Source organism: Penicillium coprophilum, assembly GCF_028826855.1.
Source record: "Penicillium coprophilum strain IBT 35676 chromosome Unknown utg000002l_segment0_segment1, whole genome shotgun sequence".
In the NCBI taxonomy this organism is placed as follows: domain Eukaryota; kingdom Fungi; phylum Ascomycota; class Eurotiomycetes; order Eurotiales; family Aspergillaceae; genus Penicillium; species Penicillium coprophilum.
In genome coordinates, this window is record NW_026622722.1 from 1163223 (window position 1) to 1183657 (window position 20435).

The 20435-nt window shown below is 48.4% G+C and overlaps 6 protein-coding genes across 6 annotated transcripts; 2 read left to right on the plus strand and 4 right to left on the minus strand.

Annotated features, from left to right (window-relative positions):
• Positions 1–1897: 1897 nt before the first annotated feature.
• Positions 1898–2680, minus strand: N7500_002485 (uncharacterized protein; the record flags this gene model as incomplete). Its single annotated transcript, XM_056673631.1, has 1 exon — positions 1898–2680. The coding sequence occupies one exon, from the start codon at positions 2678–2680 to the stop codon at positions 1898–1900; it is 783 nt and encodes a 260-aa protein (XP_056534156.1).
• Positions 2681–2982: 302 nt separating this feature from the next.
• N7500_002486 (ATPase AAA-type core) lies at positions 2983–10251 on the minus strand (the record flags this gene model as incomplete). Its single annotated transcript, XM_056673632.1, has 5 exons — positions 2983–5147; positions 5194–6839; positions 6892–7228; positions 7282–8715; positions 8781–10251. 5 exons carry the CDS (start codon positions 10249–10251, stop codon positions 2983–2985), a joined length of 7053 nt encoding a protein of 2350 aa, XP_056534157.1.
• A 494-nt stretch (positions 10252–10745) lies between these two features.
• Positions 10746–12068, plus strand: N7500_002487 (uncharacterized protein; the record flags this gene model as incomplete). Its single annotated transcript, XM_056673633.1, has 2 exons — positions 10746–10977; positions 11053–12068. The coding sequence occupies 2 exons, from the start codon at positions 10746–10748 to the stop codon at positions 12066–12068; spliced, it is 1248 nt and encodes a 415-aa protein (XP_056534158.1).
• A 1132-nt stretch (positions 12069–13200) lies between these two features.
• N7500_002488 (putative U1 snRNP complex component Yhc1) lies at positions 13201–14053 on the plus strand (the record flags this gene model as incomplete). The annotated part of the gene is made up of 3 exons (XM_056673634.1): positions 13201–13267; positions 13346–13438; positions 13530–14053. The coding sequence occupies 3 exons, from the start codon at positions 13201–13203 to the stop codon at positions 14051–14053; spliced, it is 684 nt and encodes a 227-aa protein (XP_056534159.1).
• An 815-nt stretch (positions 14054–14868) lies between these two features.
• On the minus strand, positions 14869–17115 carry N7500_002489 (transient receptor potential ion channel family protein; the record flags this gene model as incomplete). The annotated part of the gene is made up of 1 exon (XM_056673635.1): positions 14869–17115. The coding sequence occupies one exon, from the start codon at positions 17113–17115 to the stop codon at positions 14869–14871; it is 2247 nt and encodes a 748-aa protein (XP_056534160.1).
• A 1528-nt stretch (positions 17116–18643) lies between these two features.
• N7500_002490 (uncharacterized protein) lies at positions 18644–18898 on the minus strand (the record flags this gene model as incomplete). Its single annotated transcript, XM_056673636.1, has 1 exon — positions 18644–18898. The coding sequence occupies one exon, from the start codon at positions 18896–18898 to the stop codon at positions 18644–18646; it is 255 nt and encodes an 84-aa protein (XP_056534161.1).
• Between the last annotated feature and the right edge of the window lie 1537 nt (positions 18899–20435).

Here is a 20435-nt window from a genome sequence, read left to right on the forward strand (position 1 = left end):
AACAGCACGTGTCTAACCGCGCCTGTGACTTGGTTCAAGAGAATGATTGGTGGTGGGATTCCCCCCAGATGGTCTGACTCTGGCCGCTTTTACCCTGGGCAACCGAAAGTCATCTGACCCAGGCTCCACCAATCGTGGCAAAACGTAATAGAAACCTCCGTTGGAACCAATGGGGATTTCCATTACCCCCAGGAAATGAAGAAAAACCTCTCATTTCTTGATCACCGTGGATGGACACAAAGTCGCGTTATCCCTTGTAGGCACACCGCATCCTCACGTCAGGTTTACCTGTCAGGTGCAATATGAGGTATTAAGCATAACATTATACTCGAACAGCGCATACCTAGCTGAAGAAGACAGATGGTAATACACACGATGTTAAAATACGTACGGAGTAGGTATTTTACTCTTGCATCATTTGCCGGCCCGTGTCCACTTTCTATTTCCAGAGAACATGGGCTGTGACACACAATTTTCATCTTCCTGGGCAGGTGCTCATGGGTAATCTGCAAAACGTCCGTCGGAGTACCATATTGTACGATGTACAGAATAAGGTGACTCGATCCGTATGTCTTCATCTATATACAGTCATACTCTGGATATCCTGTAGGCATACCGGCCCGATGAACAGATTCCAATACGGTACACCGAAATACTGATATGTACGATGACTCCATCGCACCGAAATTTGCGGGATAATTCTTAGCGTCCCCCTGTAGATCAAAGGGTGACTAACAGACTCGGTACAAATGGAATGTAATTTACTCACCGTATGGAGTAATTCGCAGAATGCCGAGAATGGTGTCCAAGGTTGAAGTCAAACCCTTGGGGGCTTGGCTTGGAGGCCATAGGGTCAAGGGGCAATGAATGACGTTGAAAAAAAAAAAAGAGAAAATGGAAAATTTGACGGTCTCATGTGCCCTGGCCAAGACATTGTACAATCAGCCGTCTGTGCGTTTTCCCCAGATTTTCTCCCCAACTTTTTTCCCTTCTGCCTCGGTGGCTGCTAGGAATCAATTCCGCGTTCACGTGGGGAAATACGTGTCGATAAAAATATCCTCTTTCAGGAAACCAGCACCTGACTATATCGTAGTAAGTAATGCGCCATTAAATCCACGGGGGTAACATGTCCAATGCAACTCCCCATACTCCATACTCCGTACCCCCCGCCCCGTTATTAGATAATAGCGCAACTCCATGACACATGATTTTCACCGAGTCCAGGCCCGGGAACCGGCTAGCCGGGCTAGTTCAATGATGTAGATGCACAGAGAATACAGGTCGAGAGTCCAACAGTCCAGTACGCCCTGTTCCAGCGTCTCCCTGCTTCGGCCCTCGGGTATGTAACTTCGGATGTCAGCACCGGGATTGACATTCGGAACGCTTTCCCAACATCCTATTGTTTCGATTGAGTAATTATATGCCACTGGAGCTGAGCTGGCCCGTCGATGTGACCTGTTTCCCCGAACTGTATCCTGCAGATCGGGTCAGCTGTGTAATGATTGACGGTGTTAGGGTTGGGGTTCAAGGCTAAGCGCGTTGGGTTGGAATTTCGGCTACTTTGGGGTCGTTATACATGGTGCTGGGTCATGGGCATTGCGATTGACAAGTTGTCTGTATCGATGTCTTACGTTCAAGATGTTGTCATTCCGGATGTCCAGTGTAGAAGTCCGAAACAGATTTTGCGTAACACCCAAAAACAAGACTTCTGATGGACAGTCGACTCTAAAATGCTTGTTTGGGATTCGTGAAACGTTGGATTGACTCGGTCACACTATGGCATGATTCCAGGTCGAACCTCAAAGCTGTATCCTTCACCTCCAACCTCAAGCTATCTTTTAAAACCGCCAATATCACCGAAACCTCCAATCCCAATCCCCAGCCCTACAGCGGAGCCTCAACCTTCACAGCCAAGCATATCACCCCCTCCAAACCCTAACATGCAATACGGGATATCAAATCGTCGACCCTCATTCCTCAGCCCGGAACCCCCATTTCGCGCCAAAGCCCCCATCACACGATCTCTGAACGGATATGCTTCATCACCCCGAAGTCGACTGTGAAAGGGACCACCCGCCTTGACCGCAAAAACAGTGCTTACCAGCTGCACCACACGGGAGACATAGCTCGAATTGAGCTTCTTCGACCCATTCAAATCAAAAGTAATCTCCTGCACCATATGTCCTCTTGGGACAGCCCGACAAGCAGCCCTCCAATCCGCAATGAGCGTGATAAATTCCAGCCCCTCGGGGTATGTGATGTGATCGATAGAAACGAACTCAAGACTCGGGTAAGGGAATGGCATGGCTTGGTAGAATTCGCGTACCTCGGCCGGCTGGTTGAGTGACTGGCGAGTCCATCCTGAACTCGATGCTCCGGTGGAGCTCACACTCGGGAATGGACCATCGATAAATCGATGCATGGGGACGAGACGGAGATGGGTCGCTTTTGGATGGGTGGGATTGGAATTGAAGTATTCTTCCAGAGCTTTGGGGTCTTCAAAGACGAAGATACGGGTGGAGAGGGAGTCGGGGAGCTCGCGGAGTCGTATTGAGATGCGAGGGGTTCCTGGCGGGGGGCTGATTGGGCTTGCCATGAGGTCGCCGTCGCTGAGGGAAATTAGCAGCTCAGTTCCGGTCATGAGAATCTTGATGCCTGCTGCGAGCTTGTCGATTTCCATTGTGGGTGTGGTGGTTGTCATTTCGACTGTGGGTATCAAGTCAGATGGGATGGATGAGAAGGCAATGTGAAAGGTGTAAACGTTCGTCACCATGGGCTGTTGTAAGTTCACTGCCTTAAATCCCATCTGATCTAGTGAGTCTCACTAGAGGTTTACTTAAAGAGCGAACGGACGAGAAATGAATAGTGAATATGGGTCTTGCATATCAGAAAGAATTGCACGCAAACAATCTGAATGGACATGATTAAGTGATCTATCTAGCTCTTTAACAACATTCTAATATTCTCAATGCAAAATCCCACTCAGAAGTTTCCAAGTTGAGCATCCGAAACCCAATGGAAACCACCAGCACATCGATATCCGCCGCTTTGTTTAATCCACTGAAAACCAGCGACACAAACGCCCATGTTCCGCAGCTTTGCCTGATTAGCTTGTTCCTTACGGCGTGCTTCAGCCAAGGCTTCTTTTTGCTTGCGGAGCGTTTCCAAGATTGCTTCTTGTCGCCTGCGCTCCAATTCATGCCGCAGTCGAGCTTGTTCATGGCGTCTTTTGACATCTTCATCTGCTTTCTTCTTTGCCTCTTCCAGCTCCCGTGCTGCCTTTTCCTCCTCTGCCTTCAATTTCAATATCTCCTTCTCCCGCTCTTCCTCTTCTTCTTTTAAACGTAGATATTCTTTCTCTTTGGCTGCTGCCAGAGCTTTGTCCTTTTCGAGTTGATACCACACTTCGTCTGTGACGCCGGCATCTCGATTCGTGGTGTCAATGGATTTGTTTGCTTCAGGCACCATCGTGGCTGGTTCCTTTTCGGAGGCCATATCCTCGTTGATTGAGTCTTGACTTTTCAATTCTGTAACAGGTTTGCTCGAAGGTTTAGTGCGGATAGCTAGGTCTGTTTGCTCCCGCAGTTTGGTCGCAATTGATAGAGGTGTTTGCGGGTAGACTTCACGGCTGGATCGCTCATTGATCATTGAGTCCAGAACCTGGAGCACCGTAGCTTCGCTCAGAATCAGCTTCTTTCCACTGGATGCTTGAAGAGTTCTGCCAAAGATGGTGTTCGTCAGTGTCCCAACGTCTCGTGCGTTTGCCCAGCCAGCGGTTTTTGAAAGTTTATCAAAGCGCTCCGACATTCCTTTCATAAACTCGAAGTCTGGACTCTCTAAGCAGACCAGATCAAATTGCGCTTGTGAGTTGCTTGAAAGATCTCGCTTCTCTTTCATCAAGAGCTCGCACATTAATTTGACACAGTCTGCCGGGGACAGTGGGTCAAATTGAAGAGACTCTGGGAAACGACTGGTGAGACCAAGGTTGATTGACATAAGACGGTTGATGTCCTCATCATAACCGGCTAAAATGATGATCATCTTTTGAGCAAATCTGGGCTTGGTAATGCCATCCACAATCTCATCCATCGCCTCTTTGGCGAAATTTCCCTCGGCGAGCCGATAGGCTTCGTCAATGAATAATACTTTTCCAAGGCCACGTTCTAGGACTTGTTGGGTCTTCGGACCTGTCTGGCCTACGTATTGACCCACCAGGTCCGTTGCTGAGGTTTCGACCACTTCACTCGAAGCCAATAAGCCCATATCGTAGTAGACCTGACCCATCTTTCTGGCTGTGCTTGTCTTTCCAGTACCTAGGGAAGGGTCATATGTCAGCAATGTTTCGGGGTACAGAAGACTGTGAATGGAGATTTGTATACCTGGAGGACCACGGAAAACAAAGTTGAATGGCACCTGTCTGCGAGGATCCATGTCTAGTCGTCTGAGGCTCTGAACCATTTGCCGATAGCTCTCCAGCTTGGTAATTATATCTTCACATCCTATGACGCCTTCGAACAACTTGGCAACACTATCCGTCTTATCTGCGCGATCGAAATCTTCATCAAAGTCAGGAGCATCAAGAACAGAATCTGGAACAGAACCGGGGCGTTGGGTAGAAGATAGGCGCTTTTGATACCGCATCTTGGCGGTATTGAGCAGAATATCTATCTCGCCTGCATTTCCAAAATGCGGTCGATTCCGAGCACGCTCAAGCATCTCCAGTACCACGCGGCGGCCGATATCAGTTATGTCAAATCCTTGTTCCTTGAGCTTCAGGTTTAATATCGCATCGAGTTCACTCGAGGTGAAGTCTTCAAAGACAAATGCCTGGTCAATTGGAAAGCGTCGGCTGAGACCAGGGTTGACCTTCTGAAACATCTCTTCCATAAGGTCCTTGTAACCCAGAAGCAAGACACACCTATCGTCACCAGGCGTGCTTTGTACCTCTGCCACAATGGTGTCTATCACAGCAGCTCTGTATGGATCACTCTTGGAACTTGCCCCATCCGAGGTGCCTCCAGCAAACAGTCCATAGGCCTCGTCGATGACTAGAACTTTACCCAATGTAGATGCCAGTATTCCTTTGGTATTCTTTTCGGACTCTCCCATCACGCTGCCAACAAAGTCTGATGGGTTCTTCACCACCACTGTGATTGTCAGTAAACCCGAAAGGCAGAGAAGGGGCTCACATACCTTCACCATTAGACAGGCACCCAATATCCACAAGTATCTGGCCGTAGATCTTTGCAATTGAAGTTTTTCCAGTTCCAGGGTTTCCCAGGAAAACCTTGTTGAGATTGTACTCAACGAGGGGCTTCTCATCTAGCTCACGCTGGTAGTTATAGCGCATGGTGTCTATAATTGCCTCCACTGTCTTCTTCACAGCGTCCAAACCAATCATGGTCTGCAGCTCTTGCCAAGCATGCGATGATTTCAAAGCCTGCGATGGATCCGGCCCAATCATGTCTTCCTTGCTTAGGAAGAAATCATCAACTTTGCTGCCACCCTGTCGTCTTTCCAGGCTGATCCGTGAAGTTTGACGCTCGGAGATTTTAGACATGGCGTTCTCAACAGCTCTTGCATTAGCAAAGCCCTCGCGCCCACGTCCGTTCCCAACACGACGAGCTACAATGCGGCAGTAAAGTCCTCCAAGGTTATCCTCGACTTTCATCTGCTTCCTATACGTCTTCTCGATGCATCCCACCAAAATCTGCATCAGCTCAGTATCATCAAAATCTTCGAACTTGAGCTCATGCGGGAACCGACTGAGAAGCCCTGGATTGTGAGCGAAGAATTTCTCCATCGGTCGTTGATATCCGGCAAGAATAAATACCACTTTCCCCGTGAGGTTTTCAATTTCGGCCAAGAGGAAGTCCAGAACCTGGGTACCACCGAAACTACCGCCGACGAGTTGGTATGCTTCATCAATGAAGATGGCACCGCCTCCATCTTTCAAGAGGGTTTCGATGGTTTTTTGACATCCCGAAATACCATCATTCGCGAGCCTGGACCCGGTTGTCTCGATGAATTTGTCGCCGGGAATGATCCCCATGGATGATAAGAACTTTGCATAGAGACGGGCAACGGTTGTCTTGCCGCTACCAGGATTCCCAAGCAATACAGATCCATATCGATCGCGGCTCAAATCGATGTTTTGTCTGGTGGCAACGTCCACTTTATCTTTGATAGACAAGAACTTTGCTTTCACTGATTCAAGTCCGATCATGTCGATTAACTTGTCAATCTCCTGACTTTGGGCGTTGTAGAATTTCTTTTGATGTTCCCAGTCGTTTTTAGCCGCCGATACCTTTTGCGCCGGCATTACCTGTCCACTTGGTGACTTAACTCTTGGGCTTTGAGTGACTGTAACATTCGGATCTGTGCTTGCTTCCTTGAAAGCTGAGATTGCGCTCGCAATTATTCCAGGGTTGGTGTTCTGTTGAGGAGATGGTGGTCTAGGGGGATTTCTCAAATTCTCAATTTCCTGACGGTGTTGCTCAAGAACCCTCGCACGTTCCGCATCATCATATTCATCACGTCGCAGACGCTTGAGATGCGCAGCCTCCTCCTGAGCCTCTGCAAGCTGTCGGGCGTACTCAGTCTGCTTCCTTTGTCGTTCAGTCTCCAACTCGAGATCGCGTTTGCGCTTGCGTTCTTTGACCTGATCTTCCAGGATGCAGAAACGACACGAACGCTTGGCCTGGGAACACGGTAGATGTAAAGTATGACCTCGGGGACACTTCCATTCCACAGGCCTCGTGCACTTCATTTTTGAATGGTCTGCAAGCTGATGGCATTTTGACGGGCACTCGTGTACTCCGCAACTCAGTTTCACGCCGCTATTAGGGACAGTCAGCATGAAAATACCAGCAAAACTTCTGGTGAACTGACCAGGGTGCAGAGCATCCTCCATCCGGGCACTCTCTCGCGAAGTCGTCCACGGTTCGTAGAATGGCGTTTGTTTGAGGATGTTGTTCGCATTGAACGGGCAGTCCATCATACAGGTGGCCCTCGGACTTCAGTTGGTCAACGAATGGTATCCAATGTTTTTGGCCCTTTCGACTAGAGACAAAAGTTTCCGAGTTCCCCACCAAAATGAGAACATTCCGAGCCCGGGAAAGAAGGACGTTGAGGCGCTCGGGGGCTGCCATGAACCCTATGTCGCCAGTTTTGTTGCTGCGAGTGAGTGAAGCTATAACGATTTCACTCTCTTCTCCTTGGAAATTGTCTATTTTATCAGGTCAGACTCTTCCTTCCCACTATCCTTTTCTTCCTACTTACCAATTGTAGACAGCTTGATTTGACGCTTGGAGTGGGAAGCGCTTGCTCGAGATAGAAGCCCTGCTTTGACAAGGTCATGCGAATCGAGATCATTTAGGACTGGGTCGTTTTGCTTGCTTAGAGTCTCTCTTAGTAGACTCAGCTGACCCAAATATGGAGTCAATATGACCAACTTGTCTGTTCCATACCCCTGCTGTCCAAGATACTTCACGATCTTCAGGACAATGTCTGCCTCAAACGAGTTCCTCTTACTCCCTTTCGAGTTTTCGTCACGTCGGTCAGAGACCTCGGAGACAATATCTTCGGGGTTTTTATGATGGAAAAATATAACTCGGTCGCACAGCCCTCGTGGCTGAGGACGGTTTTTGGTCTTTTTGTCGTCTTCCAGTCCAGGGTAGGTGAGATTGCGCACAAGACTTGAGATCTCGGGACACATTCTATGCTGCTTCATCAGTGTCGTATGGGGAAAGCCGGCATGTATGAGTCGCTCGAAAAGAGAGACGTTCAGGTCATAACCATCCCCTTTCTCAGTGCTCAAGGTGTAACTGTTGATCTTCGGTCGCAGCTGTTGATGATCTCCTATCAAGATCAAATGCTTGGTATCCGGCGTCATTGCGGTGAGCACATGGGACTCAAGGATCTCGCCCGCTTCCTCAAGAAGCACGATGCCAGGCGAAGCATGTCGAATGTCTTCAGAATACATTGCCGCTGCTGTAGTGGTGCAGCCGATGATTCGCTTTGACTTCAAGATTTCGCGGTTTTTCTCCCCCAGGGTAGCGCTCAGTCGGCTTTGGCATTTATCGAACAACCCTATTTTAACGCTCAAGGTGTCCGCCTGTTCACTCAACAGAGCCCTTTTCCAAGTCCTCTCTTTCTCCTCCCGTATCTTCTGATCCAGTGCCCAGATGTCACAGCAGTGGGCAGGAAGAAGATCAGCACACACTCCTGGGCCTTTATTCTTGATCCATCTTTCATAAAGGTAGCTTTTCTTGATTGATTTTCCACCCTTGGTGACCATAGTCATGCCGTTCTCATCCTCTGGTACGGTCAGAGCTGTAAAGTACTCTGGCTCTTCAAACTCCAGATAGTCCAAGATGGATGCAGCATTAGCTATGAGGCTCTTGTAGTTCTGAAAGGAACTATCCAAACTCTGCCTTTGCTCATTTCCCTCCGCTTCGAGTGCATTGATGGTGTTCCAAGTAGATTGATCTCTCTTGTAGGATGAATGCTGCCTAAACAATCCAAGTGGCTCGGTGCGTGGTGTCGACTTAGATCCCAGTCTGACAATGTCAGAGGAATCGATACCGATGTCTAGCAAGTCTTCCAAAAACTGGTCCAAGGCATGATTTGTGTAGCACATAACCAGGATTCTGTCTTTGGTATTACCATGCAGGGCTTTTGCGAGAAGGGCGCCAATAAATGACTTCCCCGTACCTGGAGCTCATACTGTCAGTTTAATGTCCTTGGTACTAGAAACGAGAGAGTTGCCATGATCATACCTGGGGGTCCTTGAATAAGACTCACTCGTTGTGTTAACCCGGCCAGCAGAGAATCTAACTGGGAAGAGTCTAGTGTCACTGGCTTTGAGGTTCCAAGGGTGCTCTGGACATTACATCCATATTCTTCTTTCAACTTGTTGACCACCTTCCAAGGAACTAGACTTGAATCTTTCAACGGGTTGTCTCTCTCGTAGAGGAACAATTCCTCTGTGAGAGGCAGCTCTATTCTCTCTTGCAGGCATTTCAAAATTGGCTCGTATGCAAACATTGCTGTGTCAACGAGTAAGTACTCCACGTCGGGATAAAGCTTAAGGTAAAGAAGAGACTTTCTCAGCGCCTCTTCGCCTGTAATACGTAGCATAACCACTGGGGGGTCGGTAACCAGTCCATCGATGTCTCTTTCGATTGTAGCAAAAGCGACAATTTCTGTGCCTCTGATCAAGCAACCGAAGGCACGATGCTTAACAAACTGAGGGGTCTCCTTCAAGAAACGCTTGCGGCCATCTGCTGGCAGTTTCATGAGTCTCTCAAGCCCATACTGGGCAGTAACACCAATGGTACACGGTCGAAGGCGGTTTGAGGCTCCAGAAGTGCAGCAAACATGAGCGAGAAAGAGATTCCGTAAGTGGAAAGCCGACCGCCGGCCCTTCTTCGTGCCTTTTGCAACTTGGATGTCATCGCGGAGCTCCGAGAGCATATCCTCTCGTAGAAGACGAAACTGATTGTCCACGTGGCCCGCAATACGTTGGCCACAGGGCAGCTGCGCGATGTCTTCAGCACGGCGATAGAACGGTTTCTCCGTACATCCCATCTCATCGGCCGTAGGAAAGATGGCCGTCAAGCGAAAATCAGCAAAGTCATTATCATGCCGACCACCCGCAGTAATCTCGGAGTTTTGGAGGGTGGTTGCAGATGATTTCATCTCCAGGCAATATTTGATCTTGTGGCCCAAGTTTCGTATGTCAACCGAGGACGAAGAGAAAAGTGATCCATCGTCCAAAAGAGCCTGGGCATCGGCTCTAACATCCACGCCGCAAGAGGAAGGTAATGAGAGCAACTCGGTCGTCAGCCAGCATAGAGCTTGGATCGCATGATCTTCTAGTTTCCGAGTGCGGAACGCCTCCAGAAATGCGCCCCAGAGAGTACGAGGCTCCAAGATAATCAGAAGGAGCTGCTCGAGAAACTGGCCGTTGCAAAGGAGCTTGACTTCGCGATGGTTCAAGTATTGAATCAACTTTGCGGTGTAGCCGTTGATAAAGACCGGGGTGAGGCTGAACCTCAGTCCATCTCGAAAGCCACTCAGAGCGTTTTGACTTGAGATAACCCGCTGGACAACAATTCCAGGACTGCTTTGATCTAGAATTGCTTCAATAAATCGCTTAAAATCGTTCTGGTTCTGGACTGCTTGCTTTCCATTGACGACCGTTCCAAAATACTTGGACAGCCGCTCCGATCGAATATTTGTAGACATGACAGGAAATAATATTTGAGCCGCAATAGAGTCAGTATAGACAGGTGCAAGACAAGAGAGAAAGATCAAATATAAACGGTGTAGAAAGGCTCCAGGGTCAATAAATAGAGACAGGTCGGATTCTGCCTTGATAAAGCACAGCACGTTACATCGAATATGCAGGCCAGTGTGTGCCTTGTTGGTTTGTGTATAAGGGCTGTCCGCAGCAAACGAAAAAACCACAGTCAAGCGCAGGAAGCTAATGCATTAGATATGTGACGTGGCGACAGGGGTATAGATACCTACTGCATATGCGTTGGAACCACAAGAGTGGTCTTTTCGATGGTCTCTTAAGAACTGGTTTCTTTGGTGGTCTTCTGGTCTTTTTAGATAATTTTCTTGGTAGCAAACAAGAAGGCACTCAAGACCTTCACCCAATCTTACTTGTCTTCTGCCTGTCTGCAACATTGCTTGTCAACCTTCGCTGTTTTCTGATCATCACACGAATCTACACTATGTCTTCGCGTGGAAGAGGACAAGGACAAGGACGATGGAGAGGACGAGGTGGACGCACTCCCCAGATGAGTCCACCGGCACCTCCACTAGGAGATGTCATCGTCACAATCCACCGCAGTGAAATCGAAACTCCGGCAGATCAAGATGATACCAAATCTCGTATCACGAACAGTCGATGTCTGACGTCCTACAATTGGCTTGGTTGGGGACAGAAGAAGATAATCATTCCAGGTAGGAGATGTCTCACGGGAACTAGACACTGTCCACGCAGATATATATCGATGCTGATCAACACGTTTCTATCAGGTGAACCTCCGAAGTGGACACCTTTGTCGAAAGCCAATCCTCCCAAGCTTCCACAAGACAAGGGTGGATACTATCGCGATCGAAATGCCGCGCAATATCCCACTTACCCTCTAGAGCCAATGGTACAAGCAATACTGACAGACAAACCCGACTTCCCGGTGACTAGTGTGGACATCATTGCGTGCAATAATACAATGGTCAACCTGCTACGTTTTGCACTTGGGCAAGATAAGCCCTTCAGAATGCTTGTTGAAGTACTCGGAAATACAGTCTTCTTTATCAGAAGGGAAAACTCGCCCACCGAAATGATTCCCGATGTCCGTGGGTATGGACATACGTTCCCAGAAGCTTACACCACGTGGGATGCAAGCGTGCGTGGATCCGAGTCTCATCAAAGGGTGCTTGAGTATGAGTTTGTCGGCATGCAGTGCTTGGTACGTTTCGAGGCGGATGGGTTTTTGCCCGACCTGGTCCCAGAAACCGAGGAACCCAAAGAAGATCATGTTTCCCCAAAGGATGATATCGACCCAGAGGAAACTTTGTCGTCCATGGAAGAAGTTACTATTGTATGTGGTCCCTCGACGACTGCAGAAACCGCATCGAAGCAACTTGAGATCGCAAGGGAAGGTCGACGTATCTCACAGTGTGCAATCTTTGACCTGAAGACCCGATCTCGCAACAAAAGGAATCATAACACCCTTGAGGAAGAACTACCCCGGCTGTGGGTTTCGCAGACTCCCAACTTCATTCTCGCCCATCATATGTCTGGTCAATTCAAGGATATTCAGGTCCAGGACGTGCGGGATGATGTAAAGCAATGGGAGGAGGCCCAACAGCCGGCTTTGGGCAAGTTTGCTAGCTTACTGCAAATGATTGTGTCACTCGCTCGAAGCGCGGATAACGGGAAACTTGAGGTTGAACGTGAAGAGGGTGAGCAGGTTTTAAATCTGAGAACACCAGGTGGAGTTGTCAATGGCGTCTTGTCCCCGGCTGTCGCAAGCAAGTGGGAGGTGTAAATCGGCTCCCATGGGTACAGTGCAAGCTCCTATTCTTTTAGGTTGAAGATCGATCTGGGATGTAAATCAATTCGAAATAAGTTCAATGCTATTCACTTATTCCATCCTAGATCATATGTAGAGAAAGCCTTCTGTATGTTTTATACCGTTACCGCCCTTATATATTGTGGTCAAGTTATGAATCCGACATGTCTACTGCGTGCTGATATTCCTGTCTTGCTTTCATTCCTAGCGGTACTTCTATAGCTCATTATACTCCCCTCTAACTGCAACAAAAGGAATATATAAAAACATCTAGAAAGACATCCAGATCTTATCTTACATATAATACCCCAATACCTCTTTGAGCCAGGTAAATGAGATTATTAGAGTCTTGCTTCCTCAAAGGTAGAGACCGCATACGCATCTGACTACTTTTGTGTGTGGTAATGAGTGGATGAATATCATATGCTACTGGCGGAAAAATGTGCTTGCACCGATTTCTGGCGCCAGTGTAGAGCTGGCAGGACAAATTACACTAGCAAGCTGGACTAGACATCATTATTCCAATCACAAATATTCACCTCTCAGTAAAGGAGATGCTGTCTTTGTTACAGAGAGCCTATGCGATAAGACACTATTCTGCCATTTCCGACCGCCTGTTCAACTCTCGCCATCGAGCTCCGAAACGACTTATCGGTCCTGTTCCCTCAATTTCTCTCTTATCTGCGTCACCAAGGCTTCACCTTCAAGATTCAGCCGAGATCACAAGAGTGCAAATCAGTGAAATCTTTGCTAGCCAAGGCCCCCGCCTCCTGAACGAAACCAATCCCGGAAGGGAATTTTCCTCTTTCGCGCGACGACAGCAAGGTACTTGCTGCAGAAACCGGCAAGATGCCTAAATATAAGTCCCCCTGGTCTTTATCTTTGCAACTAGAAGCTAACTCCCCATGAACTCTTTTGTAGGTTTTGTCCCAAATCCAGGTTTAGACAGACCAAGCCGTGTGATAGCCTATTCCGGGCACAATGCGATACGATGCTATGCCCTTTGATATCGACTGCGGCCTCTTGATCCCACATCAATCGCCAAGTTGCTAACCCTTCACTTCAATGTATAGGCGACTATTGCGATGTCTATCTGACACACGACTCGATGAGCGTGCGCAAGGCGCATAACTCCGGCCGAAACCACCTGAGAAACGTGGTGGACTATTACCAACGTACGTCCAACCGATGGCGCAGCAAGACCCGTCAAACCCAACAGCCGAATGATAGCTAACCCTTCGGACCTATCACAGAGATTGGCCAAGAAAAGGCCCAATCCGTTATCGACTCCATCACCTCCTCCTACGCCGCAGAGGGCCAACAAGCCCCCAACATGATGGCCCCCGGCGCTTTCCCCGCCTCCCTTCGGATTCCCGGGTACGACTCTCCTCCCATACTCTCCCGAAAACCAACTCAAACACAAGCTAACACCGCCAGGACATCCAGGCATGCCAGGCATGCCCCCTCCCCCGTTCGGCATCCCTCCACCAGGCGCCCCCGGTGCCCCAGGCATGCTACCTCGTATGTCCTACCTACCTCCAATCCCACCCCATCGCAAGAACAAGAACCACAGACGAGGATCCCAATTCTACCCAGGACAATATCAAGCTAACCAATATCCGTTCCACCCAACAGCCCCAGGAGCGCACGGCCTGCCCTTCCCACCGCCCTTCCCTAACGCCGGAACCCCGCCAACAGGCGGCTTCCCTCCTCCCCTCCCCAACATGCCCCAGGGCGCAAACCTGCCGATCCCGCCCCCAGGCGGCTTCCCCAACTTCCCCGTCCCCCCACCAGGCGCTGCGGGCTTCCCTCCTATGCCTATGCATGGCCAGCCCGGCATGGGTCAGCCTGGTATGGGGTCTGGTGGTCCTTCGCCCATTCCTACCGGGCCCCGTGGCTTGGAAGGGTATCCTCCTCCCCCCGGAGGTGGGAATTCCGGTAGGATGGATCAACAGTGGTGATCATGATGACGATCTTGGGGTTCGTAAATGGTTTGTTTCTGATACCTTTATTTATTTTCTGTGGGGATGTGTGGTGCCGTCGGCGTGACATCTCTCATGGTTTCTTTTGCTCTTTACTGTTAATGTAAAATAGCGGTTTCTTTTTTATACGTCTCTTTATTTTCGTACGTTGTGTTTCGTACAAGATGGCCTGTTACGGTTCTGGTCATGGAATTGAATTTATACGAGATGCAAGATCCTGGGATTTAGGGATGAAAATCGTAGAGCAAGGGACTGAAAATAACACCGACATCCGCATCAAGAGGCGTAAATATTGCATTATTATTTACACTAGAACTACATGCCAGAATACTGGTATATAGGGTGACTGATGCTGAAACCTGGAGAAATTGAAAATATATCTCACCGGCAGCAGAGATACTGCAAAGCCAACAAAAAGGAGAAAAAGAAACCCAAGGCCGATCACCGTATCCAGAATGCATCAAAGAACGCCAAGCGGAAGTAAAAACAATAGAAACACGCGACCACGAAAGGATTTGACCAGGGGGAGATCGAATGAAGCCAGGAGAAGGAGAAGAATGAAGGGATAGATGAAAAAGAGGTCACGCCATTGACATATGGAGTGAATTAAGAAAAGAAGTTTATCTGACGCGACGAGGATGCTGCAAACTTGTGCAGAAGCAAAAAAAGAAAATAGAACCCCTAACCCAGAGGAATGGCGATTGGCAAAATCATAGACCATCGGTATTCCGCGCTAAAACAAAATCACATATCTTCATCTCAGAAGCGACAAAATCAGAGTCCAACGGCCGTTTTTAATGATCATAGCCAGCGCCCCGTTGCCAGGGACTGGTACTATTCTGGGTTCGATAAGTTGCCGCCGACAAGGCAGATTGGCCAATAGGGGCGTTGTTATCAAGACTCCTCCCAGCGGGTGAAGGTGATCGACCGAATTGGTCGTATCCAGGGGGAGCATTGTGATGAGCTGGCGCATTACTGGGGAACAGTGGCACAGATGGGTCAACGGGTGACCGAGGTGCTTGGGCGGCAGAGCCGTGCGGTGGGTAGGTTGATTCCATTTGGCGACCGACGGATGCACCATTTCCACTGGAGATAGAAGCGGTATCGTCGTCGAATGGGTTATTGTTGTATTGCCCAGGCTTCATATCACCGCGCGCTGTAGCACCCAAGGCATCCAATTCAGTGGTCAGCTGGGTTTGGGACTTGATGAACGAGCCACGATCATCGCGCATAGGCTGGTAACGGGTATCGGGGTTCTTGGACACCACAGCATAGACCGAGGCGATCAGAACCAGGATCAAAAGGACAAAGGCAAAGATGCAATTGTATACGAAGAAGATGACACCCATGACACCGATCATCAATCCAGGGGGGTCGAACACGTCTGAGAAAACGAGAACGAAGATGGAGTTGAGGAAATTGATCACAGCAATAGAGATGTTGAAGACGTTGGTCTTCTTGTCCATCCAGGGACGGATAATGCAGACAGCGACCAGCATAGCCAGCTCAAGGACAACCAAAGACACTGCCTGAACGATCGGTGCAGGCTGGCTCAAACCGATAAACATGCCCTTGATCAAGGTGTAGATGAGGAATGGAACGACGAAATAGTATGATGTTGCTCGGTACTGCACATACAAGAAGCCCCACTTGTTCAGACAAGTCGGATCAGAGTAAAGGATGTATGCCGGGTTCTTGTGCATAGTGACTGAACGCTTCGCCAACCGAATGACCTTCTGGGAGGCCCATCCAAGAGAGACGAGCATAGAAAGGAGCATGACTGCTGCCAAAACAACCTCGGCCGCCGAGTCACGCTGGGTGAACTCCCAGAGACAGAGCACAGACATTTGGGGGAAACCGATGAGGGTCAGTCGGAACAAGATACCACGCAGAACGATCTTCCATCCATTGCGGAAGTCCTGGAACCGTTCGGTCTTCATTTTGCCGTGTCTGACAAGCAGCTCAGTAATTCCCTTGAAGGCTGCAACAATTATGACGACAACACAGGTGAAGACTGCAAAGAAGATCAGGCCAGTGAGGAAAATGTTGGTCTCCTCCATATTCGCACGGAACCCAACACGATCAATTCCTCGAATGACAAGAAGCTTCTGGCTGTTCTCGGATCTCTTGACCATACCGGTTGCCCGTTTAACTATCATTGGTTTTGTGGCTCTCTTCAAGAGGTCCAGTGCTGGATCAGCGAAGTCACGCTTGCGGCGTTTGAGGACTTCTACAGAAGTATCTCCGAGCTGTGACAGGATTGTCGAGGGAGTTCCACCGGTAGCCCGCTGATACCAAGTAGCAATCTTCTGGATGAATCCGACGCGGATGATACCCATGCTCCATTGGAAGTTTTGGGTCCAGGCTTCCACGATAGGGGGCATATGGACAGAGGTCATGCCAATAATCGCTTGCGACTGCATGAATCCGAAAAGGGAGAGCGCATTTGCTGCGACATGAGCCGCGGTGTTGGAGTGACCTAGCCCGGAGGTAATGGCGGATGCAGCGAGACCTAGGCCGGAAATGACAGCGGTTGCCCACGATACTCCGGCTTGATTAACGGTCTTGCCGTTGGAAAGCGAAGCCTCAACACAAGCAATCTTCTCCATAGTGTCAGCTGTCTTGATGACAATCCGCACATTTGCGTCAAGATCAGGCACAGTGTAAGCGATACCAGGAACGTTTTCTGAAGTGCCCTCTGGCAGATCGAGAGAAAGCGGTCCCAAATCCATGGGCCCAGCGGCCATGGGACACATGCCGAAACCATCAATCTTACAAGGATTAAGTGTGTTCTTGTATGCCTCGTAGCCATAGGCAGTAAGGGTCATCTCTGCGACTACCTTACCCTCGATGTATGAGACACCATCGAACCCGACCACAAGGGAGTTGTTTGCTGGGTAGAAGATGACGCTGAAATACGTTGCCGTGAAATTGCTGCTTTCCATGCACACGCTGAGTGCATTGGATTCAAGGAGCTGAACGGCGGACGCTAGCGGCGCCAAAAAGGCAACGAAGCAGGTGAGAAGCGATATTAACCGCATATTGGTGTATATTCGATATCAGGAAGAGGTTTCAAGCACTGGATTTTCCCAGTGATAGATTAGGATCAGGGCGAGAGGGGAAGAGACCTGACGGCTATTGTGTCAGTGGCACTCCAGAATACCACGTTACCAGCCGCCGGATGCGGAAATTCTTGTATAGCTGGATGCTTTCTGATCGCGGTGGGGCTGAATTATTTCCTAATGTCTCCTTGGACATTCACCGTGTGTGTTTGCCGTAAATTGTTTGTTTGTCGCAAATCGGAGGAAAAGTCAGGGTTAGGTCAAGGTGAGCCGTTTTCACCGGGGCATTGAATATAAACGGTGCGTAGAAGTAGTCGTAAGGGGGGTTAGGGAATCAAAGGCTGAATTTGATGTGTAGATGAACGAGAGTATTCCAGAGCCTGAATGAGAGTGATTCGAAAGCGAAATGTCGAGAGTGAGTGGACTGGCGATACGCAGTATGGCCGAAAAAGGAGTAACGAAGTTATAGGCTTGGTAAATGGGAGAAGTTGGTTTAAAGTGGACTAGAAGTCTAGAATCAAAAGAAAAATGAGAGACAATGAGAGAATGAGGGTGAGAGAAGAAGTCTCTCAGGGACCAGGGACAAGGTCGACAAGGGTCCGTGGGAGAGACACACTGGATGACCATCGCCATCCAAGGGTATGTGGTTATGTACTGTAAAAGGACAGGGGCGCCTAACTCTGGGCCAATCAGAGTTGTATCCTTTATTGTATTGTACTGTATTGCTGTTTGACTTTGTTCTGTATGGCCACACCCCCTTCAACACACAGAATGCCTAATTAGATCATCTGTTTCACTTGCTTTCTTTGCTTGGTGCATGCTATTCATACTATTCATGCTATTCATGTTATTCACTACTCCGTACACTCCGGATTTTGCTCATTCCCCCATACCCCATTCTCTTTCATATTTTTTTTTCCCCTTCTCAATACGCCTCCCCTGCCGAAAGCGGTTGATCATGGCGGAACCAGGCGGGTCCTTAGGCCTAATTATTATTAGCAGAGACAAAATTTGGATATGCCAATATTAAGTGCACTGAACCAAAAGAACTGTTGCCCCCGGCTGTGGAGTGTGCCGCACACAGTGGACCGTTACATACTCCGTACTCCGTACATACAACAGATAAAATATCTGAATATAATGTGTCAGTATTTCGTCTGCCTTAATTAATTTACTTTACACCTTCTAGGTCCACCTATATAAGTCGCTGCCTACTACTCCGTATGTACAGTACGGATCCTCCCTACTCCGAAGCGCTTCTGGTGGGGCCCATCTTAGCTGCCGCTTTTGTGAGGGCGCTGAATTAGGGGGTGAAAAATTCCAGCGCTCGTTTACTTATTGGCATCACATGACCATCTGGATCTATATTCGTGTAATCCTGGATATCAGCAGATAGTCACAGAGGACTCAGCCTTCACCCTATTGTAACTGGGATCGAACATGGCCTTTCAGACATCGGCTACTTCATCCTTCTTGACCCTTGTTGACAGCCTAGTTCGAGGTGGCCTCACCCAGCGAAAGTAATGTGTCTCAGCTTCATAGCAATGCATCGAGATCGCACGCCCGTTCTCATATAAGGCTCTCCATCTCGGGGTTTGCCCAGCTCGAAAGGCACACTATAGTCGGGCGGCGTGGGTAGGTCCGGCCATGTAAGCCACTTGGGTGTATTGAGATACCGGTCCATATCCTTGTCTTGCTTTGTTACCCATTCATTCGTATCAGGATGAATGAATAGATTCTGGGGTGCAGTATCTTGACGCATGATTCCTAGCTCGAGGTTTAGAAATCCACCAGTTCTATGAGTAGTTGCAGCCACTCAAATCTGAAAGGCATTTCTAAATTGGTTGGACTGGCTAGATTTCCACCTGGTATACACTCCGTTGTGAATCTAATCGCTCGAGATTCCATGTCTTCTAGGATGCGATCAATTGGTACTATATTTGGATGTGGTGGCAAAGGCCCAAGAATGTTGACTTCATTCCAAGCCTTCTGGAGACCTCTGCTTTTGTGTAACATTGAATTTGAAGGCAACTTTTTGAGGGATCCCGAGTTTGTCTTCATATGAAGAGAGATCAATACCCGGTCCATGTCGATCAATCTCTTCAAATTTAAGATAATAGGTTGTACGAAGATTGGCAAGTGAGCAATTGGCGAGCGATTTGATCATTGAGAAGGAAATATATGCAAGAAACATAGTGTCGTCCTCTGGGTCGGTAGAGACTCCAGTAAAGAGCCCATGGTCATCGAATGTAACCGCACGCATCTCTGGCGACAGATCACTGAACGGAAGAAAAACCAAGGAGCCTTGGCTAATATCTTTGTCGTCTTTTTGATGTTTCTGATGGTTTTTCGATCCGGGGGGTAGTCCTCCCGAAGTGCTAATCTGATACTAGTAAGAGTTATGGGATACATTGCAGACATTATTCTTATTCTACCATCTAGATTCTAGACCTAGGAATACCATTGGACTGTGTTTTTTTCCCCATTTATAGATACAGAACACCTTTCAATGATAATACAAATGACACAATGTGCTCTTTTCCTATCCTTTATATGAATATCAAAAAGAGAAACATCTGAGTAGGCTGCATAGGCGTGTTACAGCGATCGACATTATACAAATGCCAACCAACTAAGATTATGCACACATTGCACAGCCTCGTTTGGCAACGACCATCTTCATCGTCTGGTCGGATCAAACACGTTTCAGAAATAAAGGAACCTCAATATGCATGGACCATAAGTGAGCTTGGTATCATTGTGTCAACTCATATAGTACCCCCCTTCCCCCTTTATTATGGATCTAAGTAATTAGCTTCCCTAGTGTGTTCTACTGCCACCCCCTGATCACCAGAAAAGGATCAGAATGATCACGTATTCTCCCGTGCGCATCATGACGTCTTGATTTTCTGCTCAGCTTGTAATCCCATCTACAGAGTACACAATTGTCTCAACTTTTGGGGGTTTGATGTGCTAAATGAGATATTGACGGGACATCGGGACTCCTGTACCAGTATTTTGCAACGGTCAGATGTGGTTTGAGTCACGGGTGGTCTGGCTATGCTGTATTTTTGGATCCACTGTTACTGTCTGATTGGCTGGTTGATTATTGCATTCCATTGGCCAAAAATTTCTGCCGTGATTGCAATTGGACCGTTGAATAAATGTATGTGGAGGACTTCGATCACTTTATTTACAATTTTATACTCCGCGTGTTGCACGGAATTCTCGTCCTCAGTTTTCTGTTTCAATTTGCATACATCCGGGATATATTCTTCTGGCACTTATAGCGAAAAAAA